Raw genomic sequence first — 22,486 nt, forward strand, 5'->3', positions numbered from 1 at the left:
CCGGGTGCCCCCCCCCCAAAAAAAAAAAAAAAAAAAAAAAAAAATCCAAAAATAGAAATGTCTTGAAATGAGGTATTTCTTGTGATGACAAAAAAAGCAACATGTAAATGTTAAATAAAAGCACTTAATTTGTCACACATTTCTGTCAAGTCAAATCACATTTATTTATGAAGTGATTTATCCAATACTCATAGTTTCAAAGCAGCTTCACAATAAACAGGAAACACCAATATTAATGTTGTAAAATTAATCAGTTATGAAACTTAACTATGAAACTTTAATTTCTGCTGTAATTTGTAATATTTGACATGTTTGTGTGCTGCTGGCCTGTGTGTGTAATAAGCAGAGTGTATGCGCGTTGTGCACCCGCCTATAGGTGCATATTACTAACGCACTCTTTAAATAACAAAAAAACTACTGCGCCATTGAATTTAGACTAGGTTTTAGTTGGTCAATGGTGCAGTCTATTTCAGTTGCCTCAAAATAGCAACGCACGAGCAATGCGCCTGAACACACCTAATTTTCAGACCAGCACACCCATGGGCACACAAATGGGCGCAAATGCATTTGCTATTTAAACAACGTGGTGCAGGATATGAAAATGATAACTGCGTCAGGCTGAAACTAGCAAAAAACACTTGCGTCGCGCCTGACGCCACATTGCGCCAGGTGTATGATAGAGCCCACAAAGTTCAAAGTTTTGCGTTTACTCTTTCTCTCTTCCCTACAGACAGATACAAGCTAAATGAAGAAATGTTATTCCAGTAGCAGTGACTCAGTGACTGATGTCCTTGATGTCCTATGTCCTATGACCTTGATGTCACCGTCAGGGTAGATGAAGTCCTTTAGACATTTGATGGGTCTCATTAGAAACGGGCAGTGTCTGTCCATGATCTACAGATGGAAACGATCAGTAGACTTATGTCCTGTGCTCACTCATAAACCAGGCAGTACATTCTAACATGTAAAAACTGTTATGCATTTATTATGATTTACAGCGGGTAAAATATGTATTGAACACATCACCATTTTTCTCAGTAAAAATATTTCTAAAGGTGCTATTGACATGCAATTTTCACCAGATGTTGGTAACAATCCAAGTAATCCATACATACAAAGAAAGCAAAGAAATTAAGTTCTGTGTAATAAAGCAGAATGACACAGGGAAAAAGTACTGAACACATGAAGAAAGGGAGGTGCAAAAAGGCATGGAAAGCCAAGACACCAGCTGAAATCTATCAGTAATTAGAAAGCAATCCTGCCCCTTGTCGATGGAAATAAACATTAGTTGGTTCAGTCCCAACTGATGGCCTAGAAAAAGGTGTCTCATGACCAACGTGTCACACAAGGAACATTTCATGATGGGTGAAAGCAAATAGCTTTCTCAAGACCTTCGCAACCTTATTGTTACAAAACATACTGATGGCATTGGTTACAGAAGGATTTCTATACTTCTGAATGTTCCAGAGAGCACTGTTGGGGCCATAATCTGGAAGTGGAAAGAACATCATTTCACCATAAACTGGCCACGACCAGGAGCTCCTCGCAGGATGTCTGACAGAGGAGTGAATATAATTATCAGAAGAGTTGTCCAAGGGCCAAAGATCACTTGTGGAGAGCTTTAGAAAGACCTGGAATTAGCATGTACAATTGTTTCAAAGAAAATAATAAGTACAATAAGTAATGCACTCAACCGCCGTGGCCTGTATGCACACTCACCGCGCAAGGCTGTATTGCTGAAGAAAAAACATGTTGAAACTCATCTAAATTTGCTGCTCAACATTTAGACAAGCCTGCTAAATACTGGGAGAATATAGTCTGGTCAGATGAGACAAACATTGTACTCTTTGGATGCCATAATACACACCATGTTTGGAGGTCAAATGGCACTGCACATTACCCCAAAACATCATGGTGTAGCACTGGCAAAATTCATATAATTAAAGGAAGGATGAATGGAAAAATGTACCGAGACATTTTTGATAAAAATCTGCTGCCATCTACCAGGATGATGAAGATGAAATGAGGGACATTCCAGCGAGACAATGATCCCAAACACACAGCCAAGGAAACTCTCATTTGGTTTTAGAGAAAGAAAGTAAAGCTGCTAGAATGGTCCAGCCAATCATCTGACTTGAATCCAATAGAAAGTCTATGGAAAGAACTAAAGATTAGAGTTCACAGAAAAGGCCCATGAAACCTTCAAGATTTGAAGACTGTTTGTGTGGAAGAATGGGCCATAATCACACCTGAGCAATGCATACGACTAGTTTCTCCAGACAGGAGGCGTCTTGAAGCTGTCATTACCAACAAAGGCTTTTGTACAAAGAAGTGTTCAATACTTTTCCCCTAGGTCATTCCATTTTATAACATAGAACTTAATTTCTGAACTTATTTGTATTGTTTTCTTTTGTATGTATGGATTACTTGGGTTGTTACCAACATCTGGTGAAAATTTCATGTCAACAGCTCCTTTAGAAATATATTTACTGAGAAAAATGGCGATGTGTTCAATATTTATTTTACCCACTGTATATACTATAAGATGCTACACATACAATGACAAATGCATGAATGTTCCAATTCAGCATTAATTATGAGACATAAATAGAGACATTCACCTCCTCGAGAGCATCTTGGATCATGGAGCGAAATGACAGAATCACACCAACAATGGTCATTCTCTTCAAAACATTCTCACTGCCTGATAAAAAATAAATAAGTATATATATATATATATATAAATATGCCATCTTTTAATTCATTTTAATATAAAAATAAGAGAAAAAGAGTATTATGAATGAATAAAACATCCCCCAGCTTATAACGCTTGAATACATTTTAATGGAAAAAAAGAAAGAAAAGATTTCATTTGTTTTTTTATTTTTTTTTATTAATCACAAAACAAATAAGTTACACTTTATTTGTTTTGTGATTTATTTATATTTAATAATAAATTAGCTGTTGTGATTATTTTTGAAAGGAAGAATGTTAAAAACTGCAGACAACTATGTACAACCCCAATTCCAGAGAAGTTGGGACATTTTGTAAGATGCAATAAAAACAAGAATCTGTGATTTGTTTATTCTCTTTAACTTTTATTTAATTGACAAAAGTACAAAGAAAAGATTTCCAAAGTTTTCACTGACCAACGTAAATGTATTTTGTATATATGAACAAATTTTGATTTTGATCGCTGCAACACACTCCAAAAAAAATGTTTGGACAGTGGCACGTTTAACACTGTGTCACATCAACTTTCCTTTTAATTACAATGTTTCATTGTTTGGGAATTAAGGATACTGAAACAAGGCTTCAGATGCTCAGCAGTCTGTGATTGTTGTTGTCTGATATATATGCCTCCATGTCAATAGTACATTCACACATATGCCAGTCACCCATGCTGTTTGCACCAATGCAACCCCATACCATGACAGACGTTTGCTTTTGCTTCTGTCGCTAATGAAAGTCTGGATGGTCCCTTTGGTCTTTGGGACTGAGAACTCGAAATCCATTTTTCCCGGAAACAAGTTGAAATGTGGACTCATCTGAGTACAGCACACCTTTCCACTGTCTTTTTGACTATCTAAGATGAGCTCTGGCCCAGAGAACCTGGCAGCATCGCTGCATAGAATTGATGTATAGCTTTCTCCTAGAGTATCAGATATTCACGTTGCATTTCTTGATGCAGCAGCAGACTGTGGTAAATGACAGTGGTTTTCTGAAGTACACCTGAGCCCATGTGGCTATATTTAACACAGCAGCATGATGGTTTCTTATGCAATGCCATCTGAGGGCTCAAAGGTCAAGCACATTCAACTGAGCTTTCCTGCCTTGCCCTACATGTAGTCTTTTCACAATATGATGTATGGTACTTGGTGAAAGACCTACATTCTTTGCAGTTTTGCATTGCGAAATGTGATTTTTGATTTGTTTGACAGTACTCATGAAATTTAGCACAAAGTGATGAGCCATGATCCAGCTTTGCTTGCAAAGACTGAGATGCTCCCATTTTATACCCGAACATGATACCTTGACCTATTACCAATTCACCTGCTTACTGTGAACTGTTTCAAAACTGTTTAACATGGATATTCTATAACCTTTTCACTTTTATTTTGCCTCTGTCCCAACTTTTTTGGAATGTGTTGCAGCCATCAAAATTCAAATGTATTCATATTTACAAAATACATTTACATTGGTCAGTGAAAACTTGACAGTGAATCTTTTATTTGTACTTTTTGTCAATTAAATTAAAGTTAAAGAGAATTAACAAATCACAGATTCTTGATTTTATTGCATTTTACAAAACGTCCCAACTTCTCTGGAATTGGGGTTGTAGGATATAAGTTTCTAAGTCTTGACAGATTTAAGCTTGAGTAATGAAATTCGAAAGTTTAGGCTCCATAATTGTACCTGTCAGTTTCTTTTGAAGGTCACTCATTGCTTCAGGATTGTCATAGTTAGCTCTCATTTGCACCAGGGCATCCATGTTGTCACTTACAAGTTTCTGACAATGACAACATGATTTAATTCAATAATTCAATAACTTTAATTAGCTATTTAATTAGCCATGTTTGTAAATTATGTCAAAAGATGAATTATGTCTTCATTTTGACATTTTGAATACCTTCAGTTCTCCAACTTGGGATATGATGTGCCACATGAGGTTCTCATTTAAAAACTTCAGTCCAAAAGGGCCAATCAGTTCAGCCAACGATCGCAAACCTACACAGAAATGTCACCATAAAATCACAAGCCTTTTGCCATGTATACATTTACAATAATAATCAAATTTAAGTAAATACAAAAAGAGGGAGTGTGGACTTGTATACAGAATGATTTAAATATCTTTTCACACATATTACATTACTTTGTATTATTATTATTATTATTATTATTATAGAAGAGTTGTCCAAGGGCCAAAGATCACTTGTGGAGAGCTTTAGAAAGACCTGGAATTAGCATGTACAATTGTTTCAAAGAAAATAATAAGTACAATAAGTAATGCACTCAACCGCCGTGGCCTGTATGCACACTCACCGCGCAAGGCTGTATTGCTGAAGAAAAAACATGTTGAAACTCATCTAAATTTGCTGCTCAACATTTAGACAAGCCTGCTAAATACTGGGAGAATATAGTCTGGTCAGATGAGACAAACATTGTACTCTTTGGATGCCATAATACACACCATGTTTGGAGGTCAAATGGCACTGCACATTACCCCAAAACATCATGGTGTAGCACTGGCAAAATTCATATAATTAAAGGAAGGATGAATGGAAAAATGTACCGAGACATTTTTGATAAAAATCTGCTGCCATCTACCAGGATGATGAAGATGAAATGAGGGACATTCCAGCGAGACAATGATCCCAAACACACAGCCAAGGAAACTCTCATTTGGTTTTAGAGAAAGAAAGTAAAGCTGCTAGAATGGTCCAGCCAATCATCTGACTTGAATCCAATAGAAAGTCTATGGAAAGAACTAAAGATTAGAGTTCACAGAAAAGGCCCATGAAACCTTCAAGATTTGAAGACTGTTTGTGTGGAAGAATGGGCCATAATCACACCTGAGCAATGCATACGACTAGTTTCTCCAGACAGGAGGCGTCTTGAAGCTGTCATTACCAACAAAGGCTTTTGTACAAAGAAGTGTTCAATACTTTTCCCCTAGGTCATTCCATTTTATAACATAGAACTTAATTTCTGAACTTATTTGTATTGTTTTCTTTTGTATGTATGGATTACTTGGGTTGTTACCAACATCTGGTGAAAATTTCATGTCAACAGCTCCTTTAGAAATATATTTACTGAGAAAAATGGCGATGTGTTCAATATTTATTTTACCCACTGTATATACTATAAGATGCTACACATACAATGACAAATGCATGAATGTTCCAATTCAGCATTAATTATGAGACATAAATAGAGACATTCACCTCCTCGAGAGCATCTTGGATCATGGAGCGAAATGACAGAATCACACCAACAATGGTCATTCTCTTCAAAACATTCTCACTGCCTGATAAAAAATAAATAAGTATATATATATATATATATAAATATGCCATCTTTTAATTCATTTTAATATAAAAATAAGAGAAAAAGAGTATTATGAATGAATAAAACATCCCCCAGCTTATAACGCTTGAATACATTTTAATGGAAAAAAAGAAAGAAAAGATTTCATTTGTTTTTTTATTTTTTTTTATTAATCACAAAACAAATAAGTTACACTTTATTTGTTTTGTGATTTATTTATATTTAATAATAAATTAGCTGTTGTGATTATTTTTGAAAGGAAGAATGTTAAAAACTGCAGACAACTATGTACAACCCCAATTCCAGAGAAGTTGGGACATTTTGTAAGATGCAATAAAAACAAGAATCTGTGATTTGTTTATTCTCTTTAACTTTTATTTAATTGACAAAAGTACAAAGAAAAGATTTCCAAAGTTTTCACTGACCAACGTAAATGTATTTTGTATATATGAACAAATTTTGATTTTGATCGCTGCAACACACTCCAAAAAAAATGTTTGGACAGTGGCACGTTTAACACTGTGTCACATCAACTTTCCTTTTAATTACAATGTTTCATTGTTTGGGAATTAAGGATACTGAAACAAGGCTTCAGATGCTCAGCAGTCTGTGATTGTTGTTGTCTGATATATATGCCTCCATGTCAATAGTACATTCACACATATGCCAGTCACCCATGCTGTTTGCACCAATGCAACCCCATACCATGACAGACGTTTGCTTTTGCTTCTGTCGCTAATGAAAGTCTGGATGGTCCCTTTGGTCTTTGGGACTGAGAACTCGAAATCCATTTTTCCCGGAAACAAGTTGAAATGTGGACTCATCTGAGTACAGCACACCTTTCCACTGTCTTTTTGACTATCTAAGATGAGCTCTGGCCCAGAGAACCTGGCAGCATCGCTGCATAGAATTGATGTATAGCTTTCTCCTAGAGTATCAGATATTCACGTTGCATTTCTTGATGCAGCAGCAGACTGTGGTAAATGACAGTGGTTTTCTGAAGTACACCTGAGCCCATGTGGCTATATTTAACACAGCAGCATGATGGTTTCTTATGCAATGCCATCTGAGGGCTCAAAGGTCAAGCACATTCAACTGAGCTTTCCTGCCTTGCCCTACATGTAGTCTTTTCACAATATGATGTATGGTACTTGGTGAAAGACCTACATTCTTTGCAGTTTTGCATTGCGAAATGTGATTTTTGATTTGTTTGACAGTACTCATGAAATTTAGCACAAAGTGATGAGCCATGATCCAGCTTTGCTTGCAAAGACTGAGATGCTCCCATTTTATACCCGAACATGATACCTTGACCTATTACCAATTCACCTGCTTACTGTGAACTGTTTCAAAACTGTTTAACATGGATATTCTATAACCTTTTCACTTTTATTTTGCCTCTGTCCCAACTTTTTTGGAATGTGTTGCAGCCATCAAAATTCAAATGTATTCATATTTACAAAATACATTTACATTGGTCAGTGAAAACTTGACAGTGAATCTTTTATTTGTACTTTTTGTCAATTAAATTAAAGTTAAAGAGAATTAACAAATCACAGATTCTTGATTTTATTGCATTTTACAAAACGTCCCAACTTCTCTGGAATTGGGGTTGTAGGATATAAGTTTCTAAGTCTTGACAGATTTAAGCTTGAGTAATGAAATTCGAAAGTTTAGGCTCCATAATTGTACCTGTCAGTTTCTTTTGAAGGTCACTCATTGCTTCAGGATTGTCATAGTTAGCTCTCATTTGCACCAGGGCATCCATGTTGTCACTTACAAGTTTCTGACAATGACAACATGATTTAATTCAATAATTTATGCACTTTAATTAGCTATTTAATTAGCCATGTTTGTAAATTATGTCAAAAGATGAATTATGTCTTCATTTTGAAAGACATCATACCTTCAGTTCTCCAACTTGGGATATGATGTGCCACATGAGGTTCTCATTTAAAAACTTCAGTCCAAAAGGGCCAATCAGTTCAGCCAACGATCGCAAACCTACACAGAAATGTCACCATAAAATCACAAGCCTTTTGCCATGTATACATTTACAATAATAATCAAATTTAAGTAAATACAAAAAGAGGGAGTGTGGACTTGTATACAGAATGATTTAAATATCTTTTCACACATATTACATTACTTTGTATTATTATTATTATTATTATTATTATTATTATTATAAGAAAAGCATGTAATATTATGTGAAACAAATGCTTTAGATACATGTATGAAAATTAAGATGAATCGTATACAGATCCAGTAGGCCATTAAAAATGTGAAATAAAATATTCAGATTCAATATTTAGTTATTTAGCTGAAATATTACCTTAATTTTCAGCTTACCACAAATGTCAGAGTATTCCTCAGCATGAAAGCTCTGCTCATTCTCAGTATTCTGGTTAACAAAACACTGTGTGGTAGGACAGTGGACTATGAGAGCACTGCTGGCCTGACGCAAGAGACCCTCCAGAAACCTGACAACAGAAACAATTTAAACAAGGAACACATTTAAACACATTAACCACATTTAAATTAGAGACCACAAATCTGATATTTAGAACAACAGCACAAATGTAAGTGTTCTATGATTCAGTGACACACTTTTTTGTAAAAAAAGATGGATGACGCGTCTCCGCTTCCTTCCACTATAGAAAAGTGAAGCCAAAATGTCCCAGGTATAGGGGTTGTCATCTTGTCATCAAGTCTGCATCAAATAACTAACTAAAAACAAACTAATTAGAAAAACGAGCTCTACAGCATACCTCTGCATGATAAGAACTACCTAAAACGACATAAAGCATCTTTGGGAAAAACATTATTTTAAGTGCAATTTGGTTTTTAGTTTGGCTTATGTCCAGTTTGTTTAGATGGAGAGCGCAGGGTTTATTAACTATACTGCAGCCAGCCACCAGGGGTGAATGCTTTGGTGTCACTTTTAAGGACTTATCAGACACACTTGATGTGCACATGAACTGAATGGCTGTCTCTGGACGAAGGTCAGGAGCAGAGACTGGTGGCAGCGAGTTGTGTAAAAAGAGTACAGGAAAAACTTTCGGATGTTATTGAGTTCATTCATGCATTTGTGTGAACAACACATGGCATCCATGTACACCGGGCACATGCACACTTTGGTCAGAGTGGAACCAGTTTGGTTTGATTTCATGAAAGGTGGTCACTGATCCACAGCCTATTGGTAGTGAGGGAAAGTCTCAGCTTAGAAGGAATGGCCCTGTAAGCTAATACATTTTCATGAGGACTCACCAATTTGTATAGAGTGTTGTGATGGTCTGTGCTCCATATGAGTCCAGCGGTTGCATCTGCTGCAACAAGACGCTCTTTACCAGTCTTGTGACATCAATGTTGACGTAGCAGCTGAGGCTGTGCAGACTTGTAACATATGCCTGAATCCCAGCCAGCAGGTCAGAGGGTCGGGCAATTTCGTGAGTTCTCTGGTTATAATTGGCCATCTGCACAATAACCCTGTAAACCTCTATTTGTTAGGTCACAGTAATGCTGAATGAACAAAGCAGTGCATGATAAATGATTTATCAGACTCGTGTGTTTTTAGCGAATGCTTTTTCATTTACATTTTACAGTTGTGAAGGCTGACTCTCTCTCAAACAACCTTTAAAGGAATATTCTGTGTTCAAAACAAGTTAAGCTCAACTGACAGTTGATCTTGAGGCATAATGTTGATTACCACAGAAATGGTTTTCGAAGCTAAAGTCTAGATTAGAGTGACAATGGAAGGGAATGGGGCCAATCTGTAAGAGTTAAAATACACAGCTTCATAAGAATAACCACAAGGCGTGAACAATATCCGTGTTAACATGATTTTAGTGTGAAAACCTTTTCTGTGTAAAGTTATGTCCAATTTTATAACGTTGCATGATAACATAACACCTAAAAAGATACACTTCTTCATTCTGCTTTTACTACCATTGTAAGTGCTTCATTGCAATCTCAAAAAAGGGGGGACTTGGGGTATTCCTTTAAGACACAGTGTGTACCTGAGAGAGAAAAAACTCATCTTGTCAACAGTGCAGTTTCATAGTAAATACTTAAAAATGAGCAATACTTGTTGAGTCTGATCTCCAGCTGTGCAAGCAGGAATTCAGCAGGTACAATGATGTGTTTGAACACAGTGAAATCAGCACAGATACTGTAGGAAGTGCACAGTTCTGTCAGTGCCTGGTGCATCTTATCCAGACTACAAGAGAAGAGAGCCAGTGAGTGTTCATATCTACAGCTAACTGTTATTATAATGATACTGCAAGATTATACATACTTTGTGACGATGACTTTGTCCTTCCTGAGGCTTTCCGTCCCTGGTTTCTCTTTAGGCACGTCTGCTTTCTTTGGTAACGACTTCTTCAGTTTTTTATTGCGTGCTGTACTGATGGTCTCAGCACTGTGTTTGGGCAATAACTAAAACACAGCACAACACAGCTGAAAAACACTGCATGCTTATGACTGTGAGTGTAGATGATACAGTATCCTACAATGGTTTTACTTTCTTGTCTGTTTTTTTTCCTTTTAAAAACCATTTGCTCTTCATAAAGCTTTTTTTTCTTCTGCAGAATGCCTGTCCACTCTATAATATTCATACAAAGATATCGATATCTGATATTATATCTTAAGCCTAAATCCAGATCCCTTTAATTATTAATTTTAATTAGGTTTTATGTTGGTTGATCCCCATGACTTTAAGTCACACTGAATCATGACTGTTTTAACCAACCTTGCAATGTACCTTCTCATGTAGGTTATACTGTTCAGCACATATCTCCAGCACAACCGTACACGTCTGACGGGAAATCTCCTCCAGAAAGGTCACACACAGCTTCAAGCTTTGATTCTCTATATCTTCAGTCTAGTCCATGCACAAGCATGCATTTAACAAGAAACATATGACAGAACATCATTTAGTAGTAGTGCAAATAGTGTTCCAGATTTTCCTTTGAAAATGATCTGCGGTAAAATTTCATTAAAACCCCACAAATTTGGCCATTAGGACTAAATGTGGCATATATTATCTAGATGATACTGGAAAAAAATCCTTTTGATTCCACAAATGGGCTGTGAGATACAAGATAGCAAATTTTTATGTTTTTAACACAAAGTCCGTAATAAAAGATGCTTGATGGATACCTGGACAGTCTGAGGGCAATAATAGATTCCATAAATAGTGGTCACAATAACAAGGAAATCGACCCAGTAATGGCATTACGAATGATATGCTGTCAAAGTATGTGTGGTTCAGTACTGAAATATTATATGTATTTCAGTTATCTTTAGTCAGGTGCATTTACATTGTGACAGTCCCTCAGATGCAATTAACTTTGTCTGTAAAGGTGTGAATCAGTTGGCCCATATGGCTCACAGAATAAGAATATCTAAAAAGTGTCTTGCACGATCAAGCTGGTCAAGCTTACTTATATACGTATTAGAGAAGTCTAATAGATTGGTAAACCAGGCTAACAGTACTGACCTCTTCTGGACAGAGAATATGGAGACGCTGACTGAAGTGTGAACAGATGACCGGGAAAGCCGTGAGGTAGCGCTGCATGGACACATCCTCACTGCTCTGAGAGAACAGCTTCTCAAACACACGTGCGTGGAAACTGAAACATTACAGGCATGTCAACTCAAAATAATTTTCTGTATCTCTGCATATTTTTTAAGACTTACAGATGATGCAAACTTCAACAGTTGGGAATGATAATAAAAATATCACTTGCTTGATTTGGTCATGGTAACTTTAACCATATGAATTGAGAATGGTGTACTGTGTACTGTGTAACAGTCTACTGTATGTATTTGTGGTTAAATTAGTCCCTAAAGAAAAGCATTTTTCTGTGGAGCACACTCCATATTCATGGTCTCAATATGATCTTCTGTGTGACAAATCATTAGACAAAATCTTCTCCTCTGATTGGCATTTGAAACCTATTGTAACGAATCCGGCCTCTGTGGTTCCCCCTGATCATCACCAGAGGTCGCCATCACCCGAGTATTGACTCTTCCCCTCAAACTCCATTTCCCATCACCCCGTACCTGACTTTAATTACGAGCACACCTGATGCTTGTTTATGGGACTACTTAAGCCTCTGTCTCACACTCACTCTTCGCAGTCTTGTTTTTGCGCCGGCTGACATTTCTGAGCGTTATCATATTCTCTGTTGGATTACTGTGTTTGACCCTGGATTGTTTCTCTCGTTTTTGGATTCTCCGCTGCCTGCCTTTTGACTCTTTTGCCCTGTTTTTTTGGACTGTTGTTTACTCTGCTTGCTGCCAGCCCCGATCACTCGCCTGTCTTGTTACTCTGCCTTTGTCTCATCTCTGATACCCTGTTACTGTTTATCGACCATTGCCTGTACGACTGTGTCTAGATTTATTAAAAGCTGCAAAGGGATCCTCACTCCATTGACTCATCATTACACCTATAGCTCTGAAATATCATTAACCTCAATGGAAACATGCAAGAACCAACACAGTTTGGGGTCAAATGGTGTCAATGTAGCATTTGTGTGGTTAATACAATTTTGGACTCTATTTCAAAGTATCTGCAGAGGGGAAGATTATCTGTGAATAACAAAACAGATGTCACTCAAGCCTATCACATTATTTTAGAAGATTAGGGGCCAGATTTACTAGCAGCTTGTGCCAGTGCAAAACATCTTTTGGCGTTAAAATAGTATTGTCAGGATTTACTAAAGATGTGCAATGAAGAATTATCGCTGAAAAGGCATGGACATAGTTGTTTTTGCACCTGAACTTACTGTTTCTCTTTCAGACACAAAATTTATGGGAGGGGAATACAGGCACGTGCACATATAGACATCAAAGGGGGCTTGAGCACCTGCCCTTTTTCTTCCTCCAGAGCAAGTGCCCTTTTTTCAGGGGAGTTTTTCATTTTTAATAAAAAAATTTTTTTTTAATATATATGTACGGTATATATGTGTGTATGAGCGTGTTTCTGTTTTGCGCACAGCTTTCCCTGTCAAACAAATAAAAAATCAAGATATCAGGTCAGATCAGGAAATGTTGAGAGACTGTTGAGTTCCGATGCCTTTCTCCCCTCCGCATCTTCACGCAGGCGCACAGCACAGCAGTGTAGCATGATCGGTACATGTACATCACAGACAGGCAGAGAGCCTGTAAGTTGAGAGCTATCATGTAAGTTAGCTAAAGTTTAGCTAAGGCAATAGGAAGTCTAGTAGGTTAGACCAGTGTGCATTCTTTCACTGCATGATTCAGTTTATCAAAATGCATTTAGAATGATCACAAAATTCAAGATATGGGGTCAGAAATGTATATATTTATATAATTTCTTATAGTTAATCAGTATCACGTGAAGACTGACATTTTTTCCACCAAAAAGCAGCATGATTACAACTGTGATTTTGATTTTATACATCAGTTCAATAAACAAGAATTTAATATTAAGACACTTACGTTTTAGACACAATATTGTATGTTTTACTCTATTTCACCAACAAATATAATTCCAATTTGCGTCTCTGAGCAACATGATGCTGTTTGCGTTCAATACAACAATGAATCACGCGTTTAAATGATTCGGTGCAATCGCAATGACTCACTCATTAACAGTGACTTGCTGCCACCTACTGGCAGTTTTAATTTCACATTTAAAGTATCTTTTCTTTTCTTTTTTATAATTTCAAATATCAGTATTCAATGTTTTATGTTTAAAATATTAAAACAGTATTAATGCATTTGTAACTGCAGGTTAAATGCATTCATGTCCTGCATTAAACAGTGTGTAAATGCATCTAAATGTCACTTCAGACGCAGCTTCTATGTTTCCTCTGCATTGCAAAGATTAATTTTGTCAATACTGATTTCATTTGCAACAGCCCAAATGACTTATTATTCTAATTGACTGATTCAATTTAAGAATTTGACTGAAAAGATTATGCACACTTTTAGCAAAATGGCTTTATGAAGGTAAAAATGCCCATAAAAAGTAAAAATCAACTTAAACTTATTGGAAAATATTAATTTACATCACTGCTGTAAACTGATCACCGCACAGAATATGGAGAATATCAAAAACTTTAGGAGTCAGCTGTACACGGTAGTCCTTAAGATATCAGCACAATAACACACTCAGCAAAATATCGTCTAATTATCGTTATTGATAAAATCCCAGAAAATATTGAGATATATTTTTTTGTCAATATCGCACACCCCTAATATATTTAATATTTAGTTTAGACAAAAAATTAAAATAAATATGAGAAGTGCCCTTTTTTCCACTTGAGCCCCTGCCCCTAAAAATGTCTGTGCACGTCTCCGGGCAAGTATTAAAAGGAATCACGCAATGCAATTTACTAATGTTTGTGCTTGTCAAATTACTGGTATTTGCACCATTATTTAACGCCCAAAAAAGCATGTCTTAAAGCAGGCGGTAATTTGCGCTGCTCTTGGTAGATTGCACTGGTCATTATGGAAATTATCTGGCGGCGTCTGTGTTCTTTAAAGTCGGCATGAAACGGAAGTTGCGATTGTCTTTTCTTCTCTACTGTGACATTTATCCGAGTGAAACTGCATCTGAAATGAGAGGGCGGGACTTGATTTCGTCCTTCGGGAATTGATTGGATCGTTGGAAGGTGGGGCGTTGCAAACAAAATGGAGGCAGATCTGAATACCAGTTTGCAGTTAGTGGTGGGGGATTTATCTCCACTGGATTCACAGCCGACACCCAAGCATGAATAAATGTTTTATTTATTATTATTTATATATTTTATTTATTTATAACAGTACAAAACATGCCTAACAGCGCACGTGCGCGCGCGAGAGAGAGATTGCCTGAATGACTGAGCGCGTCCTCCATCAGGTTAAGTCATATTCATGAAAAAAATTAGTTTGCGATATCCTAAGAGTAATGTTGTCGTAATATCCTAATATCTTTTCAATGTTTAGGGGTAACGTACTTCCTCGTGACTGGAGTCAGTGCTATAAAGTGAAGCATCAGCTTTAGCTTTTCCCCCTGTCATTTATCCCAGCGTTTACCCCTCACATCACTAGCTCCACCCTTGCGCCAAAGCTCGAGACCTGAAGAGAAGATGAGTCGTTTTGAGGGGGAGGAGAGGTTAACGATTTTGATTAAAGATTATGAGGGCACATGAATTTTTTAAAAAATAATGAAGTGCACGGATAAATTATTTATAATAAACACTACAGTATTCCATTAAAAAACAAGAATTTTCCATTTTGATTTCATGGTGACTTTAATGTGTGTATTATCAGTAAATCACACGCAGAATTTCCCCCTCCCATCTGAGCTTTTATGGAAATGAGCTCTAATGCTAATTTGCCCCGTTTAGTAAATCTGGCCTTTAAAATGTAGACTGTGGGTCATATAGAAACTGTTATGATAATTAGATGTGCTTTTAGTCATTTTAGAGACTGACAGACCCCCCCCCCCCCCTCCCAAAAAAAAATTTCTTTATACAGAACAAAAAAAAGCGAATTCAGCAAAACTATTTATTTTTAACGTGTGGATGATCCTTACACCACAAAACACAAATGTAAATCTGTATTAATGTCACAGCTTCACTCAATGACTCAGAAGTGACTCACCAGAGGATAGAGAGATCAGCCGTCTCACAGAGGAGTTCATTCACATTGTCCATCATCCTAGTGTGAAACTGGGCCATGTTCATGACCGTGGCAAGCTCAGGGTAGTCCTTGAGTGACAGAGGAGCTTTACCAATACTGGTGTAAGCCTGATGAATGCAAAAACATTGGGTCATCAGATCTGTAATGGTTGGCATAACTTTTGATGGATTATTGTGATTGCATCTTAGAGAAATAATGGATACTATAGTCTGGTTGAGTGTGTACTTCTTGCATTTATTCATTTGGCAGACATGTTTATACAAAATATGGCTGCAAGTAAAGATTATTTTGCTAATTGATTAACTGGCTGATTATTTCTTCGAATAATCAGATGTAATCATCTTTATTTTACTGAAAAGAACACTGACACATTATTCCATCCTACCCAATGTTGTCCTCCAAGTGTGCAAATTGAAAGCCATGAAAACAAACATAGTGAATGTATCTATGTATTCTATGTTATACATTATGTGCAAAATTGAAAGAAAGACTAAGTTTTAAAGAAAAATTACTTTAAATTGCTAAATAAATTGCTATAATAATAATAATAATAATAAAGAAACACAAAACTACTTTTTTCTAGCTGGGTTAAAAACTAGCCCTGTTTGGTTTCCCAGTGGGTGATATAGGTAAATTTGATGTGCTGTAATTAAATAAAGAAACATGGTTCAAAATGTAGCAGTAACGATACAGATGTTTTAAAAAATCTGAAAAAAATGGTAGTGAGGTAAGCATTTTCCTACTGTATTCTTCTGTGAGATCTTATTGATTAGATGAACAAGCTCCCCTCATATTTTCATTTAAAAAGTATTCAGGACATTTCAACTTCAGCCACAGTAAATGAATGAAAGCGTGTGTCCAACGGTCATTTTTGCCTGTTTTCCTTTCTTATTTAGGCTTCAAATGAATTCAGTTTTGCTTAAGCCATACCTGCAGTCTTAACCAGTCCAGTCTGAATGGTTTCAGGTCAAACTCTTCTCCTGCATCCACTGTATAAAAAGATCACCAGAGTATTAAGAAAGCAAATACATTTGTATGTAACAATTGTTTTTGAATTCATGCTACAAATTTTTATCAAAGATGCTGTAAGATGACAGTTGAGCAATATTTACTTCAATCATATCATATCTATTTCTCAAATATGAAGTGTACCTTAAACCACACATACAAACAAACCACAATACTATTTACAAAATATACTTTTTCCAGAGGCCAGCTGCACAAAGCTAATAGAACAAACTCTAATTTCAGAGTTTACAAACCCAAACAAATCCAACCCAATTAAGCAGTCACAACACTCCCTAAAAACGCTGTACTGCCGCTACCTGTGCAGAGTATACAGCCTGTTTAGAGAAATCAGAACGAGAACTCACAGTGCTTGAGACTCATTGCAGACAGAGTTGAGACAAATGACGACATAAGAACTGATTCTTCCTCCGGACAGACGTACATTCCCTGAAATGAGAAGATAGAAAATAAAGCAAAACTGCAAACCTTCTTATAGCAATGCAGAACATTTTTTGTCCTTCAGTGAGCGGTGCCATGTGCCGGAGTACCTGAATGGTGTCATTCAGCGCTAGAGCATCATACTGTGACAAGTACTGAAGATGGTAGCGTTGTATAACATATCTGTGTTGAGCCAATAGAGTGCGCAGCTTTTCCATGTAGTAGAGGAGCTCTGCCATCTGGCTGTACAAAAAAACATTTAGCATATGAACATATGAAAGGTTCATGTGATGGTGCATTTCACACAAAAATCTGGGAAGTGAATATTACCATAATAGTCTTTCCCAGTTTACAAAGTCACCAGTGCTTCACTTTTAATTTTAGAAAATGTAATAGCAACCTTCATAGCAAAGATAATGTAACAATGTGTGATTCTTCAGTTAGAGGCATTTTTGACTACTTTAAAACTTAAAAGGCAGAATAAAAGAAAGTAAAAGAAAAAAAAACTACATTTTTGTCTGATCACAGATTTTACTATTGTGTGACAGTAATGAAATAAGAAAAATAAATTGATTGTGTTTTAGTTCAATACTGTGGAATGCTCCTCACATACTGTAGCTCAGTGAAACTTACGAATCTGCGTAGTCCTCCGGGGTTTTGGTTTTGGGGATGTTCTCAGCAAGCCAGAGCACTTCATCACGGGAGAACGACAGCGCCATGAACACAAACAAAGCCTATAGGAAGCACATATACTGTTCAGTTCATGCTACAGAGATCTGAGTTCATGTGTGTCCTACCACACTACATTATTGCAATTATTTCGCATTTAAATATAGCAAAACTAATATTAATTAATTAATTTAAAAACCTACTACTACTGCTAATAATAAAGTAAAAGACCAGTTGAAACCTTGGGTCCAAGCAATGCAGGTTCATCTTCCAAAACTTTGGTAAGTTCCTTCAGGGCATTTCTCAGGAAGTTGCGCTTCTCTCTCCGCAGTGCCCCGCTGGAAAACCCGTGAGATGGGTGAACATTTAGTCTGCAGTCTGGAGTCTATTAAAAGCTTGATGCCCATTTGGGACATTTGGAATACTTAACATGCTCACCAGTTAATGATGACATACTCTTTACATTCTTTGATGTCAGGAATGCACTTACTGTATCTGGAAATAAACAAATGTGAAGATAGACTGTTTACATTATAAGAAATAATTCTGTGAATACGATAAAATCTTAAAGAAGCATTCCTTTACTGAGTGACAGGCTATTGATACAGTGGTGTGAAAAGGTTTTTGCCCCTTTCCTGTTTTTTTATTTTTTTGCATATTTGTCACACTTAAAGATTCAGATCATCAAACAAATGTTAATATTACACAAATATAATGCAAGTAAATGCAAAATGCAGTTTTTAAATGATGATTTCTTTTATTAAGGGAAAAAAACTGTCCAAACCTGCCTGGCCCTACGTGAAAAAGTAATTGCCCCCTAAATCTAATAACTGGTTGTGCCACGCTTTGCAGCAACAACTGCAATCAAGTGTTTGCGATAACTGGCAATGAGTCTTTCACATCGCTGTGGAGGAATTTTGGCCCACTCTTCTTTGCAGAATTGTTTTAATTCAGCCACATTGGAGGGTTTTTGAGCATGAATGGACTGTTTAAGCATCTCAATCGGATTTAAGTCCGCGGATACACCATGAGCAGTGAGAGGAGAGCCTCTGTCACAGACTGAGCAACAGCACAGCTATTCATATTAACCACTTTAAGACTAGAATGACTATACTTAAGTTAAATCTATCCAATATTCACTAGGTTTTAACTTCGCTTTAATATGGCTACACAGCAAACAGAAACTGGGCTGTACATGCTAAGCACAAGACTATAATAAGACTGATGCTGATAAAAGGATGAAAGGGCACACTGAAAATACTCATTTTGCATGTCATAAGAACATTATTTTGTATATATAATTGTCTATAAAATAATTTTGTTACCAACATTTAAACATATGGAAATATGTTTGGTATCTAAAATGGTATCGAAAGGGGACTGACCTTGGTGTGGGGACCAAACTCCTCTGAAAGCTTTTTCCAGGGATGGCCGTACTCTATAAGCATCTGACCAAGTCGAGGGAATGAGGGATCACTGCACATAGTTATAACACACACACACACACAATCATATAGTGTATTATTATATATATTTCTGATATTCTATTACCCTCACATAAATCTTTCTGCATTTGTATTATGTCTTTGAGCCAAGGATTTTGGCTGCTTAAACAGAGAGATACCAGCCAGTTGATAATGTGGATGTATTTAGATTAGGGCTGTCAGTTGATTAAAAATGTTAATCTAATTAATTACACAATGTGTCGATTCATTAATCTAATTAAATGCAAATTACATTTGGCTGTGAAAACACCCCCAAAAGATTATTTAATGCTATTTTTGTGTTAAATGAGAAAGTATTAAGTAGACATTATAAATAGTAGCTTTAGAAAGAAATATTTAATTTGATCCAACATAAAATGTATTCAAACATTTATTAAACTTAAACATTTAGGCTAACATAAACTATGGAACATAAAAAAAGATAATTTGAGACACTTTTTTTTTTCGTTCATGCAATGGAAGTCATTGATAACCAAAACAGCTTTGTTACCAACAGTCTTCAAAGTACCTTCTTTTACGTTCCACAAAAGAAAGTAGCCTAAGTCATTCAGGATTGAGTAAATTATGACATAATTAACATTTTTGGGTGAACTGTTCCTTTAAAGGTTTTTTTCTTTTTCTTGGACAAGACAAACAGACAAACTTAACCCTTAGAGATTCAGATACCTTTAGAGCAGATTGCACAAAAACTAATTAATGAGATTTACAAATATGCCAAACAGGAAAATGATATGCAATTGTGTGAGTTTGTTTGCCACCAAGCTATAAAATACTTATGAACTGTTATGAGAATGTTTGTACATACAACTGTCCAAAAGCACTGTGACTGTGTCTAAAAATGTGGTCACATGGTGTGTTACCTGTTTCCATTTGAGAACTCATATGCACAGTTATACATTCCGACAATTGCCTTCTTGTCATCGATGCGAGACAACATATAAATGACTGAGGCGTAGGTGACGATAAGGTCCAGGTAGTTCTTGGTGAAGTCAAAATTTACAGCCTGAAATGGATTATGACCACAGATTCATGTAAAAGCATCTCCTGCCTCTTTTGATTTTCTATCTTGTCTTCAAGAGTCATACTTACTATGTTAAAGTAGCACTGGCTGGCATCTATTGTGTTGAGCAACTCATAAACATGGTCCTAAAGAGAAAAGATATGCATAAATAAATAAATACTGATTAAAAACTAATTTAAGATAGAACATACTGATACGATAACAAGAATAATGAAAATATATGAAAGTATAAATCAGTCGTATTACATACCAAGTTTATTAAAAATGCATTGTTAGAAAGCATTAGTTAATGAGTAAGTTAATGTTCAAATTTGGAATGTGGTGGCTTTTCAAAACACTTTTTTAACTCTAATATTAAGGCACACTGCCATAAGCCTCACAAACATTTCATCAACTAATCTATCAATATTTTTCCTCAGAAATGCCCAACTAAAGTGCTGAAGTCAGTTGCTAGCTTCTGGGCATTTTCAAAGGTTAGTGGGACCTTTTTAGGTTTAGCGCCAGTAATATTGAAATATTTACCCGGCTGATGTAACATTCCAACACATTTGTCATATTCCAGTATCTCATGAAAAATTATGCACATCCACAGATGTCGTATGGGGATATCTGCGATATCCTTGGTGATTTATGTATTTTTTTTCTAATTATAACATTGCCTCTTTTTAAAAAATGTCAGGTCAAGTATTAGCAAACTGTGACTAGCTTTAAACAAGTCAGGGCCCAAATTAAGACATACATTTACATTTAATTTAATAGACATTTTTGGTTATTGCAACTTTAACTTTATCTTTAGTGTCTATCTGTTGCCACTGTTTGCACCACTTTAAATACCACTAAATAGCATCTTATTAACACGGGTGCAAACAGTGACAGAAGATAAACATATCTGAGCAGCGGTGGAAGGTGGTAGTGAAAACAGCATATATGTGTTCAGTTTAAACAGACTCTGCACACCTGTATCCAAAGCAACTTACAAATTAAGCTTGTACTCCCTAGTGAAAAAAAATATTATACTTAAGCACAGTTTATTCGTATGTACTTTAGTATAACTAAATGTATTTGTGGCACATTATAAATTGGTATACTTAAAGTCTGATTGGAACAACTAATTTTGTACAAAATGCATTTTAGTTGTGCCAAAGCAGTGCTTAAGTTCAACTAAAGTTGTAATAAATATACATGTTTGCAGGGGCACCGCTAAGGGGGGGTGTAACGATGGAGGCATGACAACAAAGTGGGGATCCAATTGCAAGGCTTTAATAAGAGTGTAGTCAAACAGGCGTGGTCAACAACAGCAAACAACGATGGCAGTGGCAAGGCAAAAGAGTAATCCAGATAATCAGGCAATGGTCAGGGCAGCAAATCAATCATAAATAAGAAAACAGTCCAGGGATCAAAACACAAAGGCAAGGAAACAGATAAACTAGAACCACGGAAACTTAGAAACCCCGGAAGAACTATACAACATTCAATCACCAGCAATGACAGAGAGTGTGTTTGCTATTCTTATAGTCCTACTAATGTGAGACAGCTGTGAACTGATGATGAGATCTGATGAGAGACAGGTGATGCACTTGATGAGTCCGGGCAAAGGATTATGGGAAATGGAGTCCTGAGTGAATGGCAAGGTACAGAATGGAGTGCCCTCTAGAGGAGCTCATGGGCACTCCAGCTGGAGATCATGACAGGGGGAAAGTTAGGACGATTCTAAGGGCCCACGCACTTGTGGGCCCCCCAGAGATCTGTTTTATTAGTAGGAACAGTAGTAGTAGTAGTAATAGAAATTATATGAAGTGTATGAAGTTAAAGGTTTTTGGGTTAAGGTTCATAATGTAGAACATTTTAACATTGTATGCTGTAACATTGCATAGCAAGGAATACAGCTGTTAAGCTAATAGTCACATTTAGCTGAGTACGGTCATGATTGAGAAATGTTGGATACTGCTGGACATGCTGCTATGGGGTATCCTATTTATTATTTTAGGATTTAATCAGGCAATGGTCAGGGCAGCAAATCAATCATAAATAAGAAAACAGTCCAGGGATCAAAACACAAAGGCAAGGAAACAGATCAACTAGAACCACGGAAACTTAGAAACCCCGGAAGAACTATACAACATTCAATCACCAGCGATGA

The 22,486-nt window shown here is 36.4% G+C and overlaps 1 protein-coding gene across 1 annotated transcript in view; it reads right to left on the minus strand.

Moving 5' to 3' along the window:
• LOC107575329 (nck-associated protein 1-like) overlaps positions 1-20,471 on the minus strand; it is a gene marked incomplete at its 5' end in the record, with an annotated part of 22,914 nt that extends 2,443 nt beyond the window's left edge. Inside the window, 21 exons of the mRNA XM_016261725.1 lie at positions 814-894; positions 5,946-6,028; positions 7,741-7,834; positions 7,955-8,052; positions 8,401-8,531; positions 9,319-9,537; positions 10,136-10,267; positions 10,346-10,485; positions 10,811-10,930; positions 11,549-11,681; positions 15,667-15,812; positions 16,636-16,694; positions 17,079-17,160; positions 17,262-17,394; positions 17,785-17,885; positions 18,062-18,158; positions 18,259-18,315; positions 18,839-18,879; positions 19,206-19,296; positions 20,186-20,328; positions 20,415-20,471. Coding sequence (XP_016117211.1) covers positions 814-894; positions 5,946-6,028; positions 7,741-7,834; positions 7,955-8,052; positions 8,401-8,531; positions 9,319-9,537; positions 10,136-10,267; positions 10,346-10,485; positions 10,811-10,930; positions 11,549-11,681; positions 15,667-15,812; positions 16,636-16,694; positions 17,079-17,160; positions 17,262-17,394; positions 17,785-17,885; positions 18,062-18,158; positions 18,259-18,315; positions 18,839-18,879; positions 19,206-19,296; positions 20,186-20,328; positions 20,415-20,471 — 2,238 coding nt within the window. The remainder of the gene's footprint in view (positions 1-813; positions 895-5,945; positions 6,029-7,740; positions 7,835-7,954; positions 8,053-8,400; positions 8,532-9,318; positions 9,538-10,135; positions 10,268-10,345; positions 10,486-10,810; positions 10,931-11,548; positions 11,682-15,666; positions 15,813-16,635; positions 16,695-17,078; positions 17,161-17,261; positions 17,395-17,784; positions 17,886-18,061; positions 18,159-18,258; positions 18,316-18,838; positions 18,880-19,205; positions 19,297-20,185; positions 20,329-20,414) is intronic.
• Between the last annotated feature and the right edge of the window lie 2,015 nt (positions 20,472-22,486).

Source organism: Sinocyclocheilus grahami, unplaced genomic scaffold (genome assembly GCF_001515645.1).
Source record: "Sinocyclocheilus grahami isolate Dianchi unplaced genomic scaffold, SAMN03320097.WGS_v1.1 scaffold2574.1, whole genome shotgun sequence".
NCBI classification, from domain to species: domain Eukaryota; kingdom Metazoa; phylum Chordata; class Actinopteri; order Cypriniformes; family Cyprinidae; genus Sinocyclocheilus; species Sinocyclocheilus grahami.